This window comes from Sturnira hondurensis, unplaced genomic scaffold, assembly GCF_014824575.4.
Source record: "Sturnira hondurensis isolate 20B ecotype Veracruz unplaced genomic scaffold, ASM1482457v3 Scaffold0021632, whole genome shotgun sequence".
In the NCBI taxonomy this organism is placed as follows: Eukaryota; Metazoa; Chordata; class Mammalia; order Chiroptera; family Phyllostomidae; genus Sturnira; species Sturnira hondurensis.
Window position 1 is genome coordinate 780,083 of NW_028094263.1, and position 22,069 is coordinate 802,151.

The 22,069-nt window shown below is 57.9% G+C and overlaps 2 protein-coding genes across 5 annotated transcripts in view; both read left to right on the forward strand.

The window, feature by feature from the left end:
- Positions 1-22,069, forward strand: part of ZNF385C (zinc finger protein 385C) — a 52,124-nt gene that overhangs the window by 22,151 nt on the left and 7,904 nt on the right. For 3 of the 4 annotated variants that reach the window (XM_037033511.1, XM_037033513.1, XM_037033512.1), the window contains exons 2-3: positions 1,989-2,240; positions 21,234-21,382. In XM_037033511.1, coding sequence (XP_036889406.1) covers positions 1,991-2,240; positions 21,234-21,382 — 399 coding nt within the window. In that variant the 5' untranslated portion in view covers positions 1,989-1,990. Of the gene's footprint in view, positions 1-1,988; positions 2,241-8,296; positions 8,546-21,233; positions 21,383-22,069 lie in introns of those variants that run through there. The other variant, XM_037033514.1, reaches the window with a different exon arrangement.
- On the forward strand, positions 16,265-20,466 carry CUNH17orf113 (chromosome unknown C17orf113 homolog). The gene is given in 6 exon segments (XM_037033510.1): positions 16,265-16,431; positions 16,433-16,808; positions 18,328-18,670; positions 18,673-18,824; positions 18,826-19,723; positions 19,726-20,466. Coding segments are annotated over 6 exon segments (2,028 nt in total). The 5' UTR covers positions 16,265-16,276; the 3' UTR covers positions 19,830-20,466.

Sequence of the window (22,069 nt, forward strand, 5' to 3'; positions counted from 1 at the left end):
GGAAAGGAAAATGCTCTTTGGGGGGCTGTATTAGTTTGCTTGGGCTGCATAATAAAGCACCACAGCCTGGGCAGCTTAAACACCAGAAATGTATTTTCCCACAATCCTGGAGGCTGGAAGCCTGAGATCCAGGTGTCCGCAGGGTTGGTTTCCTCTGAGGCCTCTCTCTGGCTTATAGATGGCCGCCTTCTCCCCATGTTTTCACGTGCTCTCCCCTCTGCAACTGCCTGTGTCTCACTTCCTCCCCTTATGAAGTCACCTGCCATACTGAATTAGGACCTATCCTGATGACCTTATCTTATTACCTCTTTAAAGACCCCCTCTCTAAACGCAACCACATTTTGAGGTGCTGGGAGCTTAGGGCTCCAACACAGGAATTTTGGGTGGATGCCCTTCAGCCCATAAGAGAGAGAGGGGCTCAGTCATGCCCTAGCCTTGGGGCCCCCCAGGGGGGAGAAAGACACACAGTCCCTGCCCTCAGGAATTCTGTCCTGGTGAGGGGCTCACGGACCCTGCCCTCGGGACGTCCCCAGCCTAACGCAGAGGCAGGAAGAACGCACACAGATTCGGAAAGGAAGTGAAAATTGGCACTGTTCAGTCCGAGAAAGGTCATTGAGCAGCCTGAGAATAAAGCCCACCACAGGCAGGGGAGTCGGGAGGGAACATTTCCGAGAAGTGAGTTGAGAAGGAAAGGCCGTGGAAGATGAGGGGCCTGGAGGGGCGATGTGTGGGCTCTGTGGGAGCCAGGGTGTGTGTGTGTGTGTGTGTGTGTGTGTGTGTGTCTCCGTCTGTCTGTCTGAATTCAGCAGACCATGGCTGTAGGGCCCAGGTCTCCACTAAAAATACCAACTGTTGCCACAGGCTGGGCAGCCAAGACAGCAGGGCGCATCTGGAGCCACACAGGGCAAGGGTGGGGATGGCTTCACACACTGCCACCATTTGTGACTGTCAGCTGGCCGGGCCCTGGACGCAGGGAGGTTGGGTTTCTGCAATCACCACCCTGGCCAGTGGCTGCTGCGTCTCCAGGAAGCGCCACATGCCTGCCTGTCACAGGATTGTCAGCGCCTGCCATAGGGCCGAGAACAGGGCTCTGGCTTCCCAGAATGTGACTCCAGCAACCTCACTGCTGCCTGTCCCTGAATGCCCACCTGCTCTCCAAGGCCTGCCACACCCCCAGGGGTCGGCCCCCTGCGTGCAGACATTTCTGACGCTCTTCCAGATACTCCTGCCTCTTCATGCAAACAACTCTCGGCTGGGATAAAAGCCCCAGGCATCACGGGTCTTTTTTTTTTTCTTTTTAAGATTTTAGATGGCAGGGAAGGGAGGGAGAAAGAGAGGGAGAGAAACATCAACGTGTGGTTGCCTCTCACGTACCCCTCTACTGGGGACTTGGCCCGCAGCCCAGGCATGTGCCCTGGACCGGGAATCGAACCGGTGACCCTTTGGTTCACAGGCCTGTGCTCAAGCCACTGAGCCACACCAGGCAGGTCTGGATCTTGAACCCGTCTTGCTCCTTCNCCCCCTGCGTGCGTGCAGACATTTCTGGCACTCTTCCAGATACTCCTGCCTCTTCATGCAAACTGCTGTGTTCGAAACAGAACCCAGATCCCATGGTGCTCCCTTCGCACCCTCAGGCTGGGGGGTCTCCAAAAGCTGGGAACTCTCGGCTGGGATAAAAGCCCCAGGCATCACGGGTCTTTTTTTTTTTTCTTTTTAAGATTTTAGATGGCAGGGAAGGGAGGGAGAAAGAGAGGGAGAGAAACATCAACGTGTGGTTGCCTCTCACGTACCCCTCTACTGGGGACTTGGCCCGCAGCCCAGGCATGTGCCCTGGACCGGGAATCGAACCGGTGACCCTTTGGTTCACAGGCCTGTGTTCAAGCCACTGAGCCACACCAGGCAGGTCTGGATCTTGAACCCGTCTTGCTCCTTCTATGTAGTCACACCACTCAGCCTTTGTTTATTTGTCTCCCTCTCCATCTGCTCAGGTATGAAGCGGCCACTGAGCCCCTCTCCTCCCACTGAGAAGGAGCCCCCCATACCCGGAGCTGCTGAGTGCCCTCCTCCGCCCCCAGAGCCACCTAAGCCCAAGCATGAGAGAAAGCGGCCATCGTACACGCTGTGTGACGTCTGCAACATCCAGCTGAACTCGGCAGCCCAGGCCCAGGTGCACTGTGAGGGGCGGGCCCACCAGAGGCGGCTGCGGCAGCTCAGCCTGGGAGAGGCCCCCGCAGGGCCAGGTCAGTGCGGAGGGTCCCCGTGGCCCCAGGCTGGGCTCTGGGCCCCTCCGAGGGGCTCTGGGCCTGTGGCTTCTCTCCGTGGGGTCTTCGTGTCTCAGTGAGTTTTAGGGTCTGATGTCTCCCAGATGCTGGTAAGGTTTGTTTTGCATCTGGACACCCCTCTTGCGGATTTCTCAGATCTGAGGGTTCCTCCTGAGGGTGTTCTGGGTCTGGGGGGTATCCCTGTGGAGTCTCGCAGGATCAGGACCCCAGTCTGGACTGCCCTGGCAGGGAGGGTCTCTCAGACAGAGGCCTCACCTGCAGGGTATCCCTGGCTCCTGCTGTGGTGTCCACAGGCCAGTCTTAGCCCGCGCATGACATTGCAATGGGGGTGAGTGTAGGGCGGTGGACTAGGGAAGCCCCTCTTCCTTCGGCCACTGTACTCCTGGCCAGGATTTCTGCTTCTCCCTAGCTGGGGTGACTCTGCTGAGGTTTGGCTTCAAGCACCAAGGGGCAGCTGGCTGTGAGGCAGATTTCTGGGGGAAATGGGTGAATGCATTTGTGAGGGTGATTCCAGCTGACAGGCACACAGGGGCCGTGGGGAAAATAAGGAGAAGCGGGCTGGCGGGGGAAACAAGTTCAGAATCAGGCCCAGTGTAGGGGAGCTGGAAAGGGCCAGGACTTGCGCCTGGTTCTTGGGGACAGCCGCTGGAAAGCTATCTTGCAGCCCAGGTTTGGTAGCTTTGCTGGAGGGCTACACTCTGAACTCTGAACAGGGCTGCCTGTTCTTTCGGTGAATATTTGGGCACCCACTGTGTTCTCTGTACCAACTGCCTGAGGCCTAGAGGCAAATAAGTTCCAGTCTCCCTCTTCAAACCCCCCTCCCAGACTCCCCGGCCAAAACGGAATCTGTCTTTTGGGCTGAGACCGACACAAAAAGAACAGATGAGTGTTGTGGACACTTCGTGGGACATATCCCCGGGGACACAGGGAGAAAGTCAGTTATACCTGAGGACCACAGGAAAGGCCCCTCAAAGCGACTGGGACATACTGAGCTTAGGAACCCGGCTAGGGAAGAAGGGACGCTATGGGAAGAGGTCACCACGTCAGCAAAGCAGGGAACGCTCTGACGACTGGTACCTGCTCCTCTCCCCGAGCACTCGGGGACACCAGGGGTCTGAGTGTAAGTACGAGGGTATCTGAGCGTGTGGATGCCTCTGGAGTGTGTGTGTGAGTTCAGAAGACACGCGTTAATTCCTGAAATACCCGCAGACAGCCTTCTGTATCCAAGCCACAGTTTGGAGGGTTCGTCTTTTTTGCCAGCTTTATTGCAATATTATTGACATACAACATATGTAAGTTTAGTGTGTATGATGTGACGATTAGATACAGCCATGTATTGTGAAATGATCACCACAATACAAGCTGGTTAGCACCCTCGTCCCCCCAGATATTTACGATTTTGCACGGGGGTGGTGAGATCTACGCTCTTAGCAACTTTCAATGGTATAATACAGTATCACTAATGTAGTCACCCTGCTGGGCAGTATATCACAGACCGTATTCATCTTAGACCTGGACGTTTCTACCCTCTGACCAGTACCCCCACGTCCCCAGCCCTCCAGCCCCTCAAAACCACCTTCCCACTCTACTTCGACGAGTTCAGCTTTTTAAGATTCTTCATTCTTAAACACTTCATACAGTGTTTGTCTGGGAATCCACAGTTTTAAAAGGCAGCATAACCACCCGTTAGGAGAGCACTCTCTAAACAGCCCCACAGGCAGAGGATTTTGTCCAAGGTGGCGTCAGGCTTCCTAGGGCTCACACCGGGGCTTGGAGAAGTCAGAGGGGGCTACACTCTGCCCTTGGGCCTGAGCCCTTGACCTTCTGAGAGCAGGGTGCTGGGTGTGTAGCAGGAGAGGAGGAGGAGCTGCCTGCGAGGGCCTCCCAGGCCGGCTAGGCATTTGGCCTTGGAACTGAAGGTGGTGGGTGTCCCTGAAGGGTTTCGAGCAGGAGTGATTAGTGTTTTTAGAGGTCTCTGGCAAAGGGGAAGGGTAAGACTCGGAGGTGCATAAGGAAAAAGGGGGTGGGATGGAGGAAACAGATTTGGGGGCCTTTTCTGTAGCAGACCCATTAGGACTGGGTGGCTGGTGGACTGTGGGACCTCGGAGGGGAGGGAGGAGCCAAGGATGACTACAGCTTAGGTGATGTTGTGATGGACAGCTCCGTTCTCAGGGGGGGGTCACCAGGAGGGATGCAGGTCTGGAGGACAGGGTTGGAGGGGGGCGGCCAGTCCTGTGGCTCCGGACACTGTCTTGCCCCAGCCCCCTTTTCACGAGGCCTCTTCAGGCCCTGCCCCTGTCCCTTTCCCTGCCCACCATGCCAGTGTGGGGACAGCAGGAGGGGTGTGAGAAGAAATATCACAGCGCCAGATACCCATGGCCAGAATCAGGCTGCTCAGAGGGATAGGGGTGGGGGCCCCCTTCATCTGGTTTCCCTCTTCTCACAGTCCTTGTCCCCTGAGCACTGGGTAGGTGTGGGGACACCAGGAGACCTGATGCCTGGTATTCTTCTCCGGATTGTTAAATGGGACCTGGTGAGTCCCTGTCCCCGCCGCCATGGCCTAGGACTGCAGCCCCGTATAGTCCTGTGCTGGCCAGGTGCCAGCATAGGCATGGTGCCAGCACTCTGCCCTGAGCAGGGCTCGGCGCCTGCCTGTGGGGCCCTCACCCTCTGGAGGGGAGTCAGCCACGGGGCCAGACCTCCCAACTGCCAGGCTCAGAGGAGTGAGTGGCCCTGTGGGAGCCCAGGGGCGTGACAGCTGTGCATAGGGCAGGGGTAAAGGGTCCTCAGATTTCTGGGAACCCTGGAATTCTGGGGCATCAGTGGGAGAAGCTGTTTTCCATTGGCCTGGTTACCCCTGAGCCTACTCTGGGCTGTGATCCCCCAACGTCCACTCCCTTCCCACAAATTTCTCCTGTATCCCTGACTCTCTGAGAGTTGCGGCTGGGAGAGGCAGACCTCAGCAAGCGGATGTTGGCAACTGCCCCTGAGGTCGCGGGTGCAGGGAAGTACATGGGCCTGAAGACTGGGCCTCCGCTGAGAGCCTGGAGAGTGTGGCTGAGAACTGGGAGAGGGCCACGCCTGCCTTCAGGGAGGCAAGAGGGGCCCTTACTACACCGCTTTGTTCCTAGACCGTCCTTGTTCCCTGGGTCTGCAAGGGAGGTGTCGGGGTGGGACATCCTAGTCAGGCCGAGAGGCTGGCTCCCTGGGAAGCCCCCTGGAGCTGTCACTTTGATTAGTGCTCTGCGGGCCTGGCGGCTTGCACGGCGACAGGCCGTCACAGGCTGTGAAGGGGGGGCCCTCTCCTGCTCATGCCCCTGAGGCTGTCTGTGGGAGGGAGATGTTAGGGTTTGGGGGGCTCTTCCCTCTCTGAGCTTCCTCACCAAGGCCTGGGTCACAGGCCTCCTACTCACCCACACCCAGCTCCCAGCTCAGAGTGAGCCTGAAGCAGGCAGGAGAGGTCCCTGGATGGGCAAACAGCAGGCCCCCCACACGGCAGTTCCCCTCTTCCAGGGACTTCCCCAGCTGTGCCAGCCCACCCCGCACCCTGCCTGTCTCCCACACAGCAGACCCTTTCATTCTCTGGGACTTGGTCTTGAGCCACCTTGCACCATAGCGGCCGTGGGCACCAGAAAGCCCCGCCCCAATATGGCTGCACACAGGGACCTCGGCGACCATCACACACACACACACACACCCCTAAACAATTTAGGGGTTCTTGAACATCTGCAGGGAAGAGGTGTGCTGGCTCAGCCCTCCTAAATCCAACCCCTAGTGTGGTCGTTGGGCCAGCACAGGGCACAGGGACACCTGGACGAGCAGCTGTGACCTACCTCCTGTGCCAAGCTGGGCACTTCCACGGGCAACACAGCCTGCCCTCCTCACCCAGCCATCCCAGGCTTAGATGGTGACATTCAGTCCTCATGTTAGACCCCGGGATACTGGAGCTCAGAGAGCTTAAGCAACATACCCAGCGTCACACAGCTGGGTTCTGATCCCTGGGTTTTCTGACTCTAAATCGGGTCTCACATGCCCTCTGCCCCTGCTACAGAGGCGGAGCCTGGATATTTCAGGCAAGGGGAGGAGGGAAGGCCCAGAGAAGGCAGCCTGGCTCCCAGGAGATGATTTCTCAGGTGCTCAGGCCCCCTGGTCTCTGCTCTTGCTGTGTGCCTTGGTGTCCTCATCTGAGAAATGGGGAGATGCCAGCCATTTCCTACTCCGCTGAAAGAGAGGGGATCCTCCCAAAGCCAATTGGTCTCTCCCTTCATCTCTTGGACGGACTGACCCAGCCATCCAATCCAAGGCCTACTCCTGCCCCCCATTACCCATTGCAACATAACACCTGAGGGGAGAGAAGGGGCTTTCAGAAATGACTTACTGAAATGGCCAGGCGAGCCTTGGGTACAAGTGCAGGGTAGACACTAAGGGGGACAGGAAAACAGAGATGGAGTCAGACTATGGGTATTAGGGCAAAGCCGCCCCTGTGCATTTGGGGGTGGGAAGGATCCGAGCGGCAAGTGGAGGGTGCCCCTTGCCCTGCACCCTCAGACCTCCCCTCGCTCCTGTTCTGATCAGTCCCTCCATCTCCTCTCCAAGTCTTAGACTGCAGAAGCCTCTGGCTGCATTCTGAGCCCCAGAGATCAAAGACCTTGAGCTGGGTCGTCCCTGAGTCACTGGCTTGATGAGCTCCTCACCCCTCCTCCCTGCAGATAGATTAATTTCAGTCCCATCAGGAGGCCCCGGAAGCCCTCCAGCCTGTCCCCCACCTCTTCAGCATCTCCCTGGGTTTCTGGTTCCTCCTCAGTCCCTCCCCCAACCCATCCTGAGGCCTTTGGGTGAGGATTGCAGAGAACCCGTGCCCCCCCCCCACCCCCCACCCCCAGCCTCTGAGAAGTCCTTGCAGTCTCGCTCTTGCCTCCTCTGGTTCTCCTTCAGTGGCAGGTGACAGGAGCATGTCTCACTCTCCCTGGACGGCCAGCACACCCCCTCTGCCACGTGTGAACCTGACCATCAGCACCTCCCCCAGGGACCACCAGGCAAGGCCAGGCCATCTGGGTGGAGAATTAGGGGACTTAGCTCAGATCCCTGCCCTGGTGGAAGACAAAGGTTCTGTCTGTGTCTCTCCGTGGGTTAATTAGCTCTGGGCTTGAGTTTCCTTTTCTCCCCACACCAGCAAGTCCCCCAGAGCCTCTTCCTAACAAACCTGTTTTCAGGAGCTGCCGCTGCCAACCCCTCCCCAGACCTCCTTTGCAGCTCAGGTACTGGCTGCTCCAGAGATTACAGGTTATTGTCTGGTGGAGACAGGATGCTGAGGGGTGGGGGCTTGCGCTGGGACCCAGGCTTGGAATGCGAGGCTGGATCCAGCTGTGGCTTGGCTGTCTCCTCTGCCCCGTCCACCCCCCTCCCCACCAGCCACCAGGTGCTCAGGTGAACAGAGAGACAGCCTGTTTTCAGGAACAGGAGGCAAGCAAGGGGCAAATGGAGGGGAGACAAGACAGGGGGTAGGTGGTGGAGAGGAAGGAGTGAAGGCAGGGGAGAGCTGTCGGAAGTTCGAGCTGCTCAGATGACCACCGCCTCTCTTTCCTGGCATTGCTCAGGTAGTGAGTCCAACAGTCCAGGCTAAGAGGGGAAAGCCACCTGGGTTCCCTTCCCTCACTGCCACATCGGGCCAACATTGGGACAGAGTGGTGACAATGCTCGGGGCCTCAGTTTCCCCTTCCTCAAAGAGGGTAAATTTAAGAGAATGCTGGGCAGATTAGTTAAGGTGGACAGAGAAGTGGGTTCCTGGGGCGAGAGGCCCTGAGGCGGGGCTTCAGAGTTTAGTGGCAAGGGCCGGCTGGCAGGCAGAGAGGGGCTGGCAGCACCTCTGCTGAGGGGTCCGGGCAGGGTCAACTGTTTGCTTCGGTGTAAGAGGCACTAGGCAGGGACTCTCGGGGAGTGAGGGCAGTGGGCGCTCCCTGACACTCTCCCCATCCCTAGTCTCCGTATTTGCCCCCTACTCTACCCCCAGGGAAGGAAGTACCTGGTTCTTTCTCCCCCTGGTAGGGATGAAAGGAACCAGGGACCAGGCAGCTCATTCCTGGCAAAGGGAGACAGAGCCTGGTAACCACCACTTTCCAGGCACGAGCAGGAGTCCCTCCCTCCTTCCCTCCCCTCCTGTCCCTCGCATCCCCCACCCCCTCCCCTCTGTCACTCTCTGGCTGGGTTTCATTTGCTCTTCACTCTGTGCTCAGCGGTGCCTACGAAGAAGAGAATGCTCTTGGGTGAGTACTGAGGGCACAGGAACCGGGGTGCGGAGGGGGCTTGGAGACCAGAAAGGGCCTCTTCCCTCCCCCAGCCCCATCCTTCTCCTGCTGTTCTCGGCCCCCAAAATTTCCCATATCCAGTTGACTCTTGGTACCTTTTCCTAGGTCCAGGGCTAGGCAGGGGAGCCCCCACCCTGGCTGGGGACAAAGCTGGGGGTGGGAATGGCAGGAAGAGTTGGGGAGTTACAGGACCACCCGGCAGGAATGAAGTGCGCCCACGCTGGGGCGGTCACAGGTCCGGGATCCTGAGTCAAAAGTTCCCTGTATCCAATCTCACCTTCAGCTGCCCCTGAGGGCTGCCTGGAGCCTCCAAGGAGGGGTAGGGGAGGGGGCTGAAGAGGGGGCTGTTACTGCAGCAGAGAAAGAGAGAGAAGCAAACCGAGGGAGGCGGGCAGCCATCTAGGGGCCCCTACCTGAGATCCAGCCACTGCGCTGGAATCAAGGCTGATGCCCCGCCTCGTCCCTGGTCTCCCGGCTCACCTCTCCACACCGGGTTCGTCTGATCCTCTTTGGGGGAGGCAGCCATGACCTATTAAGGGGCCCTGTTGGGAACCCCTTCCATGGAGACAAGGGCTGGAGGTTGTGGGGCTAGGGCAGGGTCTCTCTTGCGACTGGGCTCGGGGTGTCTTTCCCCAGCGTGGGAAGGAGCCGGTCTGGGACATCACCGCCTGCTGAGTGCTGACTGGACCAGAAGTGGGTGGGGGGCTCTGGAGGATTGGGGGGGGCCAGACTTGGTGGGAGTAGGCAAGCATGGGGTCTTGGTTCAGTCTCCCATTCCCTGCCTTGGGCTCTCCTTCCCGGACTCCCACTTTCTTTGCAGAGTTTTGGTTTTATCTGTGGTAGAAACGGCAACTCTTCTATTTGTGGTGTGTGTATATGCCTGGGGTGGGCGGGGGCGACCCACCCTCTGCCCCTGTGACCTGAGGGAGAGAGAGAAAGGGCCTCTGGGTGCAGCCGCATAAGCCTGTGTGTGTGTCGTGTGCATCTCATTTTGCAGGTGAGGGGCGCACACGCACCTACCTCTGAGGAACGTGTCTGCGTGTGGACCTTTGTGTCTGGGCCTCTCTCCGTGATGGTGTGTGCCGCTGTGTGCCTGCTGTTTTGAATCGTCTGCATATGCCTTTCTAGGGGCCTGTGTGTCCTCGAGTGTCTGTCCCTCTGAGCGCGTCTTGGTCGAGCTTCCTGGGTGTGTACGTGCATGCTTGTGCGTGGCCTCCGTTCCTGACTTTGCCCCCCCGGCCAGCGTGGGTACCTCTCTCTGCGTGTGAGTGCGTCAGCGTGCGTAGAGGGTGTCCTCACGGGGAGATGCGTGTGCCCGGGAGTCTGGGCCTGCGGCCCTCTGTGTTTGGGCCTGTGGACCTCACAGCGTACGTCCCTGTGCTCTTCCGTGTGTGTGTCCTAGCGGTGGCACAAGAGCAGAATGGGGTGTCCCCAGAGCCTCTCCTGTGGGGTGGCAGCCAGGGCGATGATATTTCAGGAGTCCTCCGTTCCTCTCTCCTGCCCCAGCCTCAGCTGGACCCCTGGGGTGGCCTCTTTTCCGCCACACAGTCTGATTTGTTCATGTTTCACCAAAGCAAAAACCCATCCTTTTGAGGCAGATGTCCAATGAGATGTGGGTCCCAGCTGCGACCCCTGGCCGGGATTGGGAGGGACGGCTCTGAGTCGCGGCCAAGGCAGGGCTGTTGTGCTGCAAAACGCACTCAGAAAAGACCCTCTACACCCAACCCACTTGTGGCTAGAGAGCTTTACTAGACCTGTCAGGGTGTGTGGGGCCATCCTGGGGCAGGTGTGCGGCTGTGGTGTCTCCCTTGAAGCAGTCACACATGTGTGCACGTGCCGCGACTCACACACCATCCCAGCAGCCCAGGGGGCCTGGTTCCCTGTGAATGTCAGAGGCAGGCAGTGGGTGGCGCAGAGCCCCTTGGGGTGAAGGGGGCTGCGGGAAGTTCCCAGCGGCCTCCAGAGAAGCCCTGACCTCAAATCCACGTGTACCCTAGGCCTTGTGTGGGAGAGTAGTGGACCCAATCATGAGGGGCTGAAAGGCACCTCTGGGTGCCTGCATGCTGACCGGAGGGGAGACTGAGTCACCAAGTTCCCTGGCAACCCCCCTTCGAATGACCTCCACACCTAGCAACTCAATTGGTCCTCAGACCCATTTGGGTCCTCCCTTTCCTCCTCACTGGGGTGCAATTTCCACTTCACTGGTGAGGAAACTGAGGCTCTTGGCTGAGAGTCCAGCCCAAGTCCACTTCAGAGCTCCACACTTCAGGTCGGGAAGGGTCAGGGCGCCACAAACCCACAGCCCTCCTGCAGGGAACTCACACTATGGGGCGGGGCCCCTGTGCACCTGAGCATTCCAGGAAGAGGGCCCTCCTCCCTCTCCCTGACACGCCATTTCCTTCATCCCCGCTACAAATAACTCGTTGGATTGAAACTTTGAGCTCCCAGCTCAAACACCTCCCGGGGATCCCCACCGGCCCAGAGTCAATACCCCCAGCATTCACTGCGCGCGCCCAGCAGCAGGCACTGCCCAGGGCGCACTCACCCGCGCCCCGCCTCCGCTCCACCTGGACCTGTGCGAGCCTGCACCGGCACTGTCGAATGCCCGTGTTCTGCCAGTCCCCCTGCCTGGAATGCCCTTCCTCTGGTAACATTTCACTGACCCTGCTGTGAACACTAATTGACTCTCCCGGAGAACCTTGGGCTTACTGCCCGCTCCTCTGTGATCCACGCATTTTGTTCATAACTCTCAGAGCACGTGCTGGACTGTAGCCTCTATCCACGCGCTCTACCTGGTTTGGCACTCCACCTGCGAGCTCTCACCTGTGAGCTCCTCTAGGAATGGACGGGTAGCTGTGATGAATGAATGACTCCTTCCTGCAGTCTGATTTCGGTAGCTCCTGCTGCCGTGCACACAGAGGGGGAAGGATGCGGGTGACCCGGGCTACGTGCGCCGGGGCTGGGACACAGCGGGCGGCAGACGGGCGCTGCCGGGTGAGCCCCAGGGTGGGGGGTCGCCACCACCCGGCCTGTGACCCCGGCCCGAGCTGGCTGCTGGCGCCTCTTTGCCGCGGTTACCACTAGTGGCTGCTGTCGCTCGGTGAAGCCCAAGGAGACCATGGCCAGAGCATCCACCGCGCAAGATGGTGGCTCCGTTGTCTCCGTGAGTCTTTGCGGTCAGGACGGGGGGCTGGAGGGGGCAGGGGCGGGGCGCCCCCTCCCAGAACTGCCCAGCAGGGGGCGGATGACGGGGGCTGTGGGCCCTGCGGGCGCAGGCAACCGCCAGCCTGGGACCAGTACCTCCGACAGACCCATCCTAGGGATCCTCCCCAACGCGCCCCCCAAGAAGTTGTTCCCCAGCCCTCTGAGTCTGCACCCGGGAGGACGGGCCAGGCATGCGGGCGGGGCTGCTAGCCTAGCCTCACCCGGGCTGCCAGGGCAGGGGTCGCTTACCTCTACTCTGCCCGGAGCTTGGACTCTTACTGGGGTTCCAAAATGATGAGGGGCCCAAAGAAGCTTGGAGAAGAGGCTGGGGACTACCATCCTGGGGCTGAATAAACCCTAAGTTTGAGGCTTACATGCTGGGTGAAGTGGGGGTGGCAGAGCCAGACGCTGTGCCCCAGGGCCCCGAGAGTTGTGCCCACTCCCACCCAGCTGACCAGGGTGTGGAGAGGCGTGGGGGACCTGGGTCTGAGGCACAGTCGCCTTGGGCCGCACTCCCCTGAGCCTGCTTCCCTCCGGTCCGGGTGGGGAATTATCAAAGACCTTTGTCCATTTTTCTTTTTCTCTGCTTTGGTTTTCGAGTGGCACTGTCCAGTAGAAGTTTCTGGGATATCGTAAACATTCTCTGTCTGAGCTGTGTAATAGCCACTAGTCAGGGCCAACGTGTTGCTGTTGAGAATTTGGACTGTGGCTAGTGTGACTGAGAAACTAAACTTTAAATTTTTTAATTTAATTCTGATTAATTAACTATTTTTAGAGAGAGGGGAAGGGAGGGAGAGGGGAAGGGAGGGAGAGAGAAAGGGAGAGAAACATCAATGTGTGGCTTCCCCTTGTGCACCGTCCAGCAGGGACCTGGCCTGCAACCCTGGCATGTGCCCTGACTGGGAATCGAACTGGTGACCCTCTACTTTGCAGTCAGGCACTCAGTCCACTGAGCCATACCAGCCAGGGCACGATTCTGATTAATTTTAAACAGCCACATTTGGCTAGCAGCTACCATATCAGACAGTGCAATTATAGAAGCTCCATCTTTCCATGCCTCCTTCCTACCTCCTCTTTTGACCTTTTATCAGGAACATTCTAGGCCATTTTACCCCTTCTGTGGAATGGGGCAGGAGAACCAGTTTCTAGGTGCAGGGAAAGGATCTGACAAACTTGGCCTTGCACCTCCTCCCCACTCTAGGACCCTTTGGGGGATGAGCTGGACAAGGTCACTGAATTGCAGGATTTTAGGAGGAAATAATGTCAAAAGGCAGCTGTTTTAACCACCCAACGGGCACCCAAGGGTCCATTCCACTGCTCCTGCCTGAGAGCCCATGTGTCCTTACTCATTCATTCCCTAAATTTTGTGGTGTATGTACTGGATTCCCTTCTCTTGGGTTCGGGGTGGGTGGCGGGGGGTGGGGGGGTGGGGGGAAACACCCAAACGCCAAGCAATACAACCGCACAGAAAGAAGTAGATTTGTAATCTGTGGGGGGTGCAATGCAGGGAACCAAAGGGTAAGTGACAGAAAAGAAAGGGGCTCCCCAGGAAAGGGTAATTAGGGAAGCCCCTGAAGAGGGGCTAAGCTAAGACCAGAGAGGAAGTGGAAGGTGGGAACATTCTGGAAGAAAGCATAGCATGTGCACAGGCCCTGAGGAGGGGAACCTGGCACTCTGGAGGAACCAAGAAAAGGCAGGTATAGCCGGAAGGGGAGGGACCAGTGGCCGCCAGCGAGGTCAGCAATGCCCGGGCACTCGGCAGAGCTGGAGCGGGATTCCGGCACTGGCCTCAGAGCCACAGGCTGCAGTGGAGGGTTTCAAGCAGCGTTTTCAAAGCCTCCTGTGGCTGCTAGGGTTGGAATGGCTCGGGGACCGGTAAGAGTAGAAACCCAGAGAGCCATCAGGAAGCAACTGGCACAGTCCAGGCCAGAGATGCAGGTAGCCCAGATGAGAAGGGCGACAGCAGCGGCGAGAGAAGGGGTGAGTGAGAGGTAGACTGTGGAGGTGGAGTTCAGCCAGGACCTGCTGACAGACCAGGTGCTCAATGAGGAGGGAGTGCTGCTTAGAGGGGCATGCTGCTGCCCAGAACAGCTGGGCGGGAGGGTGGGCCATTTCCTGGACTGGGGACATCTGCGAGAGGAGCGTATTTTGTGGGGACACAGGGAGAGTTCCCTTAGACCAGCCAGGAAGGTGGTTGGGTGGAGAGGTGAGCTGCCCAGCGGGGTGGCCCAGACTGGGGTTGTATGTTTCGGTGTCCAGCGGAGGTGGTTTCGGACTCTTTGGACAGGCCGAGGTTGGAAACAGGGGCCGGAAATGATGGAACAGGCCAAGGGGTGGCCAACGTGAAGGAAAACCAGGGAATGTAGAATCTTGGAAGCTGAGAAACAAAAAATGTGTTTCAAGGAGAGCGTGGGGAGCAGTGCTGAATGCCACTTAAGAGTCCAGGGGAAGAGGACCGATGAGGTTCACCCACACCTGGCGACACGGAGTGCCTGTCCTTGCCCTAAACAGCTGTGCCCAGAATTCTACTCACCTGCCCCTATTTTACCCACCCACTAAGTGCCAGGTGCCCCACTAGGTGCTGAGTGTAATATCGGGTGGACATGACAGTCACTGCCTTCTCAGAGCTAGACTCATCAGGCCAACACCCTCAGAAACAGGAAATTCTTTTATGTACGTAGCCAAAATAAATCCTTTCATTCTTTTAAACGACCGTTTTTTGCCGAGAGGCATCTGCATGTCCAGCCCTGTACGGAGACCTAGAGATGGGAAAATGAACAAATGTGACTTCGGCCTTCCAGGAATCAAGCGCGGAGATGCGGGGAGAACTCTGGCATTCGCCACACTGTACTGCGAAGAATCACCCATGGGGGATTATGGGACACAGGAGGGCAGGTACCAGCCTAGGGGATGTCTGAGCTGCTCTCCAAGAATGAATAGGAATTAGCCAGGGGAAGAGGAGGGGTAGGGAATTCCGGGCACAGAGGATGAAGGCAGGAGCTGAAGTAACAGTCCTATGTGTGGGGAGGGAAAGCATGTGGAGTTGGCCAAGCAGACAGGAGTGATGGACAGGAGGCTCTGCAGGTGTTCAGAGGCTTGGGAGGGGACGGACATGGTGCAGTGTGTAGACTTAGGCCACAGGGCACCACCGAAGAAGCAGAAGCAAGGGAGGGACATAGGTGGGTTTGTGGGTGGCCTTGCTCTCTGGCTGCTGCGAGACAGATGAACTTTGGGGAACAGCTGCAGAGGTGGAGGCAATTGGGTAACCCAGGCGAGATGGTGCAGGCCAGAGTCTCAGTGTGGACTGTGGGGTCAGGAGGACTTGGGATCTAATTCTGCCTCGGGCACTTACTGCTTGTGGACCTTGGGTGAGTCACATAAAGTCTCTGAGCCTTGGTCTCTTCCTGTTCCAAATGAGGACAATGCCACCCTCCAAGTCTCTGCAAGAGGAATCTTGGTCCCCTCTTAAAGTCACTACAGAGTGCATAGCACAGGGCCTGAGCTTGTTCATGCTCAATACATGGTAGTCACTGCCGTTATCAGTGGGCATGGAAAGGAGGGGACAGACAGGTTTGAGAAATAATCAGGAAGTAGGGTTGGCAGGTTTTGGCCATCAGCTGGACATGGCCTTCTGGTCCTGGACTGCTGCTCCTGGCCTCTCACCCTGGGTGGGTCAGGAGAGTGGGGACATACAGGCAACGAGCTAGGTCTCTAATCTGGGGCTCAGCCCCCACTTCTGGGCTACCCTTCCCAAAACCGCATCACCTGTGTGCGTGCGTGCGTGCGTGGAAGAGAGAGCCAGAGAAAAACAAATCAAGGTCCTCAGTCCTGTGGCTCCGGAAGCTCAGCCTTGTGCTCACTTCCTTCTGTTGAAATGAATGACTGTGGACTGGAGGGATAGGTCATCCTTTGGACGACGACTCAGGAGGTCTGAATTGTTGCTCTGGCTCAGAAATTACTCCTGAGTCCTGTGAACCACTCTGTCTCTGGGACTCAGCCCCTCCACCTACAAAATGTGGCTGCATAGATGGTGCTGGTCTGAGTTCTGGCTGCTTCAGCTGTCAGCACGGATCAATGCCTTGTCCCAAATGGAGGGAGAGCCTCAGGTGGGGCTCAGGTGCCCATCCCTCCCCACTTTGGATAACTGCTCTGTGTTCCTTTGCGTAACCCCACCCATTCCCAGTAGCTCCTTCCCATTGGGCCCTGTCCACCCCTCAGCCCGGGAGAGCTCTGGGGCAGTGCGAATCCACGGTGGACTCCCTAACAACCTCCCTTGTCTCTTTCATCTCCAGTCTCCCACCGGTGGAGCAGGAATAGACTTTCCCAGCTAAGTTAGATGGACGGTCCATATTAGCCTGGCAAGCTGCCCCTCTCCTGCCTCCCCACCAACTCCCCTTGTCAGGGGAGGTGCCTCTGTGTGTGGGGAAGCTGGGGCGGTAAAAGCATTTGGGTGGGAGTTGGGGGTGCCCTGCCCCTCAAGCAGGAATGGTGCCCCCGGGGAAGAAACCAGCCGGAGAGGCCTCCAACTCCAACAAGAAGTGCAAGCGTTACTTCAACGAGCACTGGAAAGAGGAGTTTCCCCGGCTGGACTTCAACTACAAGAGGAAATTGATGTTTTGCCTCAAGTGCCACCAGGCTCTGGAACAAGCACGGCAAAGCTGAGAACGCCTTCACCATGGGCACCGGCAACTTCCAGCGCCATGTTCTGCTGCACCACGTGACCTCGGGGGCCCACCGCCAGGCTCTGGCTGTCAACCGGGGCCAGCCCACCTTGGAGGCTGAGGGAGGAGGGGCTGACCCAGGCCTGGCAAGCACCCCTCCCTCCAGGGGCGTCAAGGTGGAGGTGGACCCAGCCAAAGCGGCTCTGCTGACTACCGTGCACTGCATAGCCAAGGAGGACGTGCCTGATGACCACTGCTCTGCCCTGCTGGAGCTGCAGAGGTTCAACCTGTGCCAGGCGCTGCTGGGCACAGAGCGTGGTGATTACTGCAGCCCCAGGAGGGTGAGGGACATGCAGGTGGGTGGCAGCCAGAGGTAGGGGGGAGGGCTTGGGAAGGGAGGACATTGAGCCATCTGGCCCAGTGCCAGCATGCCAGGCCCCTGGGCAGCGGCCAGAGCGCTTCATTCATACCTTCACTGGTCAGAGCCTTCACGGAGCGCGCTCTGTGTGCCAGGCCCTGAGTCAGCTGCGGGAAGCAGCCAGACCAGGTCCTGTCCTCGAAGGCACAGTGACATTCCCCTTGCTACCTAGGCCAGAGAGAGCAAGCTGGTGGGCCTGGGGGCTTGACTGGCCCACAGAAGTGTTTTTGTTGGTTTCTACAGTGTTTTTTAAAAAGATTTTTTAAAATTTATTTATCTTTAGAGGGGACGGGAAGGAGAGAGGGAAGGAAATATCAACATGTGGCTGCCTCTCATGCATCCCCTCCTGGGAACTGGCCTGCAACCCAGGCATGTGCCCTGACTGGGAATCGAACCGTGATCCTTTAGTTTGCAGGCCCATGCTCAATCCACTGAGCTACACCAGCCAAGGCTACAATGTTTTTTGAACAACTTAAATTAGCTTCCAAGTCTAACAAAATGAAAGATTACATATAAAAATCTGGATTTGTTACTTGTACCGAAAAACTAGGTCCCGGTGCTCTCCGGGCATAAAATGGTGGAGTTGGGGCGCAGGCATGGACTCCCCATTCCCTCTGCTTTGTCCTTGGCCCACTGCAAGCTCAGTTTTACCCTCGTGGCCCCTGGCGGCATGCAAATTGCAGCTCTGTCCTAGGTACTGGCCGTGCGGAGTCCTAGGGGCTGGGGGGGGGGAGGTGGCCTCATCTTGCAGAGAGATGGCAGACACAGCACACAGCTGGGGCCCTGTGTCGCTGGCCGGGAGTGGGGACCGAACATGTCTATCAGTGAATCCCTGAGCAGCAGAGAGGAGGGAGACCCCCGGGGACAAGGCAGATGAGTGATGCTGTAGAAACACGCACAGGATTACTCTGTAGATCCTTTATGGTTCATAAGGCATTTTACAGTTCTTTATTAGTAGTATTGTTTAAAGATTGCATTTATTTATTTTTAGAGAGAGGGGAAGGGATGGGGAAGGAGAGAGAAACATCAATGTGTGGTTGCCTCTCATGTGCCTCGAGATGGGGACCTGGCCTGCAACCCAGGCATGTGCCCCGACTGGGAATCGAACCAGCCACCCTTTGGTTCAGCAGGCCGGCCCTCAGTCCACTGAGCCACACCAGCCAGGGCACATTTTGACATTTCTAAGCACAACAACAAAAAATTACGTTTATAACTCACAACCACCTTTGGAGGAGATTGGGGGCACCTATTAGCCCGATTTTAGAGCTGAAGAAACAGCTCAGAGAGGTAAAATAATTTGCCCAAGGCCACACACCCAGTAAGTGGCGAAGCTAGGATTATTAGTCCCTAATTCTGACAGTAAGGCCTGTGCTCTTCCTGTCACCCTGTACTGTCTGCCTCTCATTCTCAGGACAAGCCTAACTGCCCTCCCCCGCTTCTCTCTCTGCCTGTCCCAGGTTGCCATCGCCGGCATCTTGCACGCAGAGGCCTGCCAGTGCCTGCAGGCGCCCCTGTACGTGGGGCTGGTGTTGGACAAGACCACAGCCTGGACTGCGTCCCCCAGTCGGACCCTGTTTGCCACTTCTGTGTCCCCCTGCGATGGCCAGCCTGCCACCACCTTCCTGGCAAGTGTGCAACTACCAGAGGGTGAGGCCACCACTGGCCAACTCCTGGACGTCCTGCAGGCCTTCAGCATGTCCGCACCCAAGCTGGCCTGGCCCAGCTCGAGCCTCCCCAGGGATCGCCTGGGGAGTGTGGGCCTGCAGCTCCGGGCTGCCTGCCCACTGCTCCTGGAGCTCCACGGCCTCCCGGCCAGCCGGATCCCAAGCCCCTGGCCTACCTAGGTGAATATGAAAGTGTTCTGGACGCCCTGTTCTGCCTCCATGGTGGCCCCAGTTGCCACGTGGTCCCTGCACTCCAGGCGGCACTGGACCTTGCAGCTATCCACCTGGCAAAACCCCCGGCCAGTGCCCTGGGCCTCCTTGCTGCCTATCATGGAAGCAGTGGCTGAGGCTTGGCCTTGCCTGGTGCCCCTACTGGAGGCCTCTGTGCCCACCTCACCAACAGCTAGGGCACTGGCCCTCGCCCTGCGCCAGTTCACCTTTGTGGCCTTCACCCACCTGCTCCTGGACACTCTGCCCTGTATGCAGAAGCTCGCCCTTGTCCTGCGTCCAGAAGACCCAGACTTGGCCTTGCTGCAGCCCTTGGTGATAGCAGCTGCAGCCTCCCTCCAAGCGCAGCAAAGCTCCGGCGGCGCGCGCCTCCAGGGCTTCCTGCAGGAACTGGCCTCCAGCCCCAACTTGGGCGGTGGGCGCTGTACCTACCACGGCTTGGAGCTGGTTGGCTACTCTGAGGCTGCAGTCCGGGGCTTGTAGCGGCTGCGGGGGGCCTTCCTGGACTCAATGTGGAACCAGCTGCGGGATGCCTACCCTGCGCCCTCACTGGACACCGCGGCTGCGTTTGCTGGGATCTTTGGTGCCCGCCTTTACCCGCAGGCACCTGAGGAGTTGGGCGCGCATGGTGAAGGGGCGCTACGGCTCCTGCTGCGCATCTGTGCCCTGGCTGTGGTGCGCCAGCCCGCGTTAGGCGACTTTACGCACTTCAAACGTATGGTCTGCAGCCTGGGGCAGCTTGTCCCTCGGGCTCTGTGTTCCAAGCTGGCGTGCGCACACTCTGAGCTACACAAGCTCTTCCCGGACTCCGCAGCCCTCACCACCCTGGGCTTGGTATTGCCTGTGGGCGCTGGCCTCCTGGACAAGGTCAGCCGCAGCCGGGAGCTGCGGTGGTGGGGGCAGGGCGGGGCAGGGAAAGGCCGAGGTGACCCTGTGATCAAGATCGCTGTGGATGGTCCCCCAAGCACGAGTTTGACTTTGCGATGGCCGTGGAGGTCTTAGAGAGTGGGTGGGGGGAGAGGCTGCTGGGATTGAAGCTCCCGAAAGGGTGGGCTCCTTGTCTCTAGCCAGCCAGCCTGGGTCCCGGGGCACCCTAAGAGCCGAGCTGGATTTGACTGTGCTGCACCCCAGCTGACTTACTAACTGTGGCCTTCCACTCACCTTCCCCTCGCCTCCTCTGCTCCACGCTGAGTACTAACCCAGCCCTGTGGGCTGTGGAGGAGGGGTGGTTTGAGGGGGATCTGTTAAGTGGGCAGAGATGCCAGGGTCTGGGGTACCCTAAATATTTTTCCTGACCACTTTAGACTTGGGTGAGAAGTAGCTCACCCTTTTCCCTCTGGATTCATCTCAAGTTTTGGCTAAAAAGTTGGGGGTGGAGGTCCTTGGTGTGGGGGAGGAAGACTGGGTCTCCAGAATGAAGGGATGGAGGGGAAGAAGAACGGATGGGTCCTTGACTGCTTCTCAGACCCCTGCGGGCAGCATCCCTTCAGACGTGACTGGGGAGCAGATGGCCAGCCTTGTTTCTGACACAGGGCACAGCACCCACTCTGTGCACAAGTAACAGTTCGAGGGAGGCTGTGGTACCCTCGCTGCCCTCCCCACCACTGGGCCGCCTGAGGTTTTTCTGTGTATGACCATAGCATTTAGAGACACATCGATCTATAACTGTGAAATAAACCTATCTTTCATAGTGGTCACATATAAATCTAAAAGGACTTCTTTTCATTTTGATAGGGTCTAAAAAGGTCCCAAATGAACTGGATTTGTTTCTATGTATTTTTTTTCTTTCTTGAAATCTGGTTGTTCTCCCAAGTTCCTTGCCTCAGACCTATAAGACCAAAGACTGAAACCACAGTGCCATACCCGCCCCCCCCACCCCCGTCCAGGCCAGACCCAGGGATGCATGCCATTGCAGAAGCAGGTGGGCCTCATCAGAGCTGGGGGACACATTCATTCAGCCTCCAAGGGTTTCCCATCCCCTGCTGCAGCCCTTGCTGAGAATAATGTGGAGGATGAGCAGGGAAGTTAGTGAGAAGAGGTGGGTCTGATGTTTCCCCAGGGCCTCCTGGGTTTGGGTTTAATTTGCAATAAAAAGGAAACTCAGCTCATGTGCAGTCTCCATGGTGGTGTGTGTGTGTGTAGCAGAAGCCCGCCCTGACACCTCTGTCCCCTCCCTTGGCTTGACTCTGCTTGGGGGTTCAGTTGGGCCCCTGTAGGGGTGGGAGGGTCATCCTCCTGGGCTGGGAGCTTTACGCTGTGGATTCCCTGCTTCTGCTTCCCCAGCAGTGGAGGAGAGAAGCACAGAGGTGGGCTGTGACCACCCTGGGCTTGGCCAGTGCTACTTGGTGAAGAGGGAGACGGGCTCTGCCCCGGCTCCATGCCCAGGAAGATGCCCACCAGCCTCTTCTGGCTGTGGAGGCATGGTCGCCCTGTGGCTCCCATTTCTGACCCTGCCCTTCTCCCTCCTGCAGCAGGCCCGGCATCCAGCGCCCCCAGCCCTCTGCTGGCCTCCCTGCCCCTGCCCACCAGGCCTCTGCAGCCCCCGCTGGACTTCAAGCACTTGCTGGCCTTCCACTTCAATGGTGCCGCCCCGCTCAGTCTCTTCCCCAACTTCAGCACGGTAGGGGCTGGGCTGGTGGGCGGGAGCATGCAGCCCAGCTGGGGGTGGGCAGGGAAGGGGGGCTCAGAGGGGCTGCCTCTCAGAAGCTGGGTCTAAGTGGAAGCTCATTCTCCCCCAACATCCCCAAGCGACTAGTTGCTCCCAAAATAGAGACCGCCTGGGCCCAGCTCTCTGGGCCAAGGAAGTAGGAGGTGCCATCGGCTCCCCCTGTTGCTGGGACGATAGGGACCAATAGGGACCGATAGAGACCGTACTGCAGATTTCACTGGATTTTGGTTTAGGGACTTCTGCCAATGATTTGTGCATGCCTGTGTGCAGTTGGGGTTAGTCTGTGTTTCCACAGGCCTTTGTTTGTTATTTGTGAGTATGAGTGTGTGTGTCGGTGTCCTCTGGGTGTATGTTTGCCAACAACTCTTGGTTTCTCAGTATGTAAATGTGTGCCTGGTTCCAGGAGAGGTGTCTTGTGTCTTCGTGCGGACTGTGTGTGTGTGTGTTTGGTGTGTCTGGGTTGGGGTGAGTGAGCCTTTGCCTGTGACCGTATGCCATTTGTGTGTGTGAGAGTGTCTTCATGTCTCTGTAACCTGTAACTGTCTGTAAGCTGAGTGGTCTTTATTTTCTAAAGATTTTATTTATCTATTTTTAGAGCGGGGGGTGGGGAGAAGGAGGGAGAAAGAGAAACATCCATGT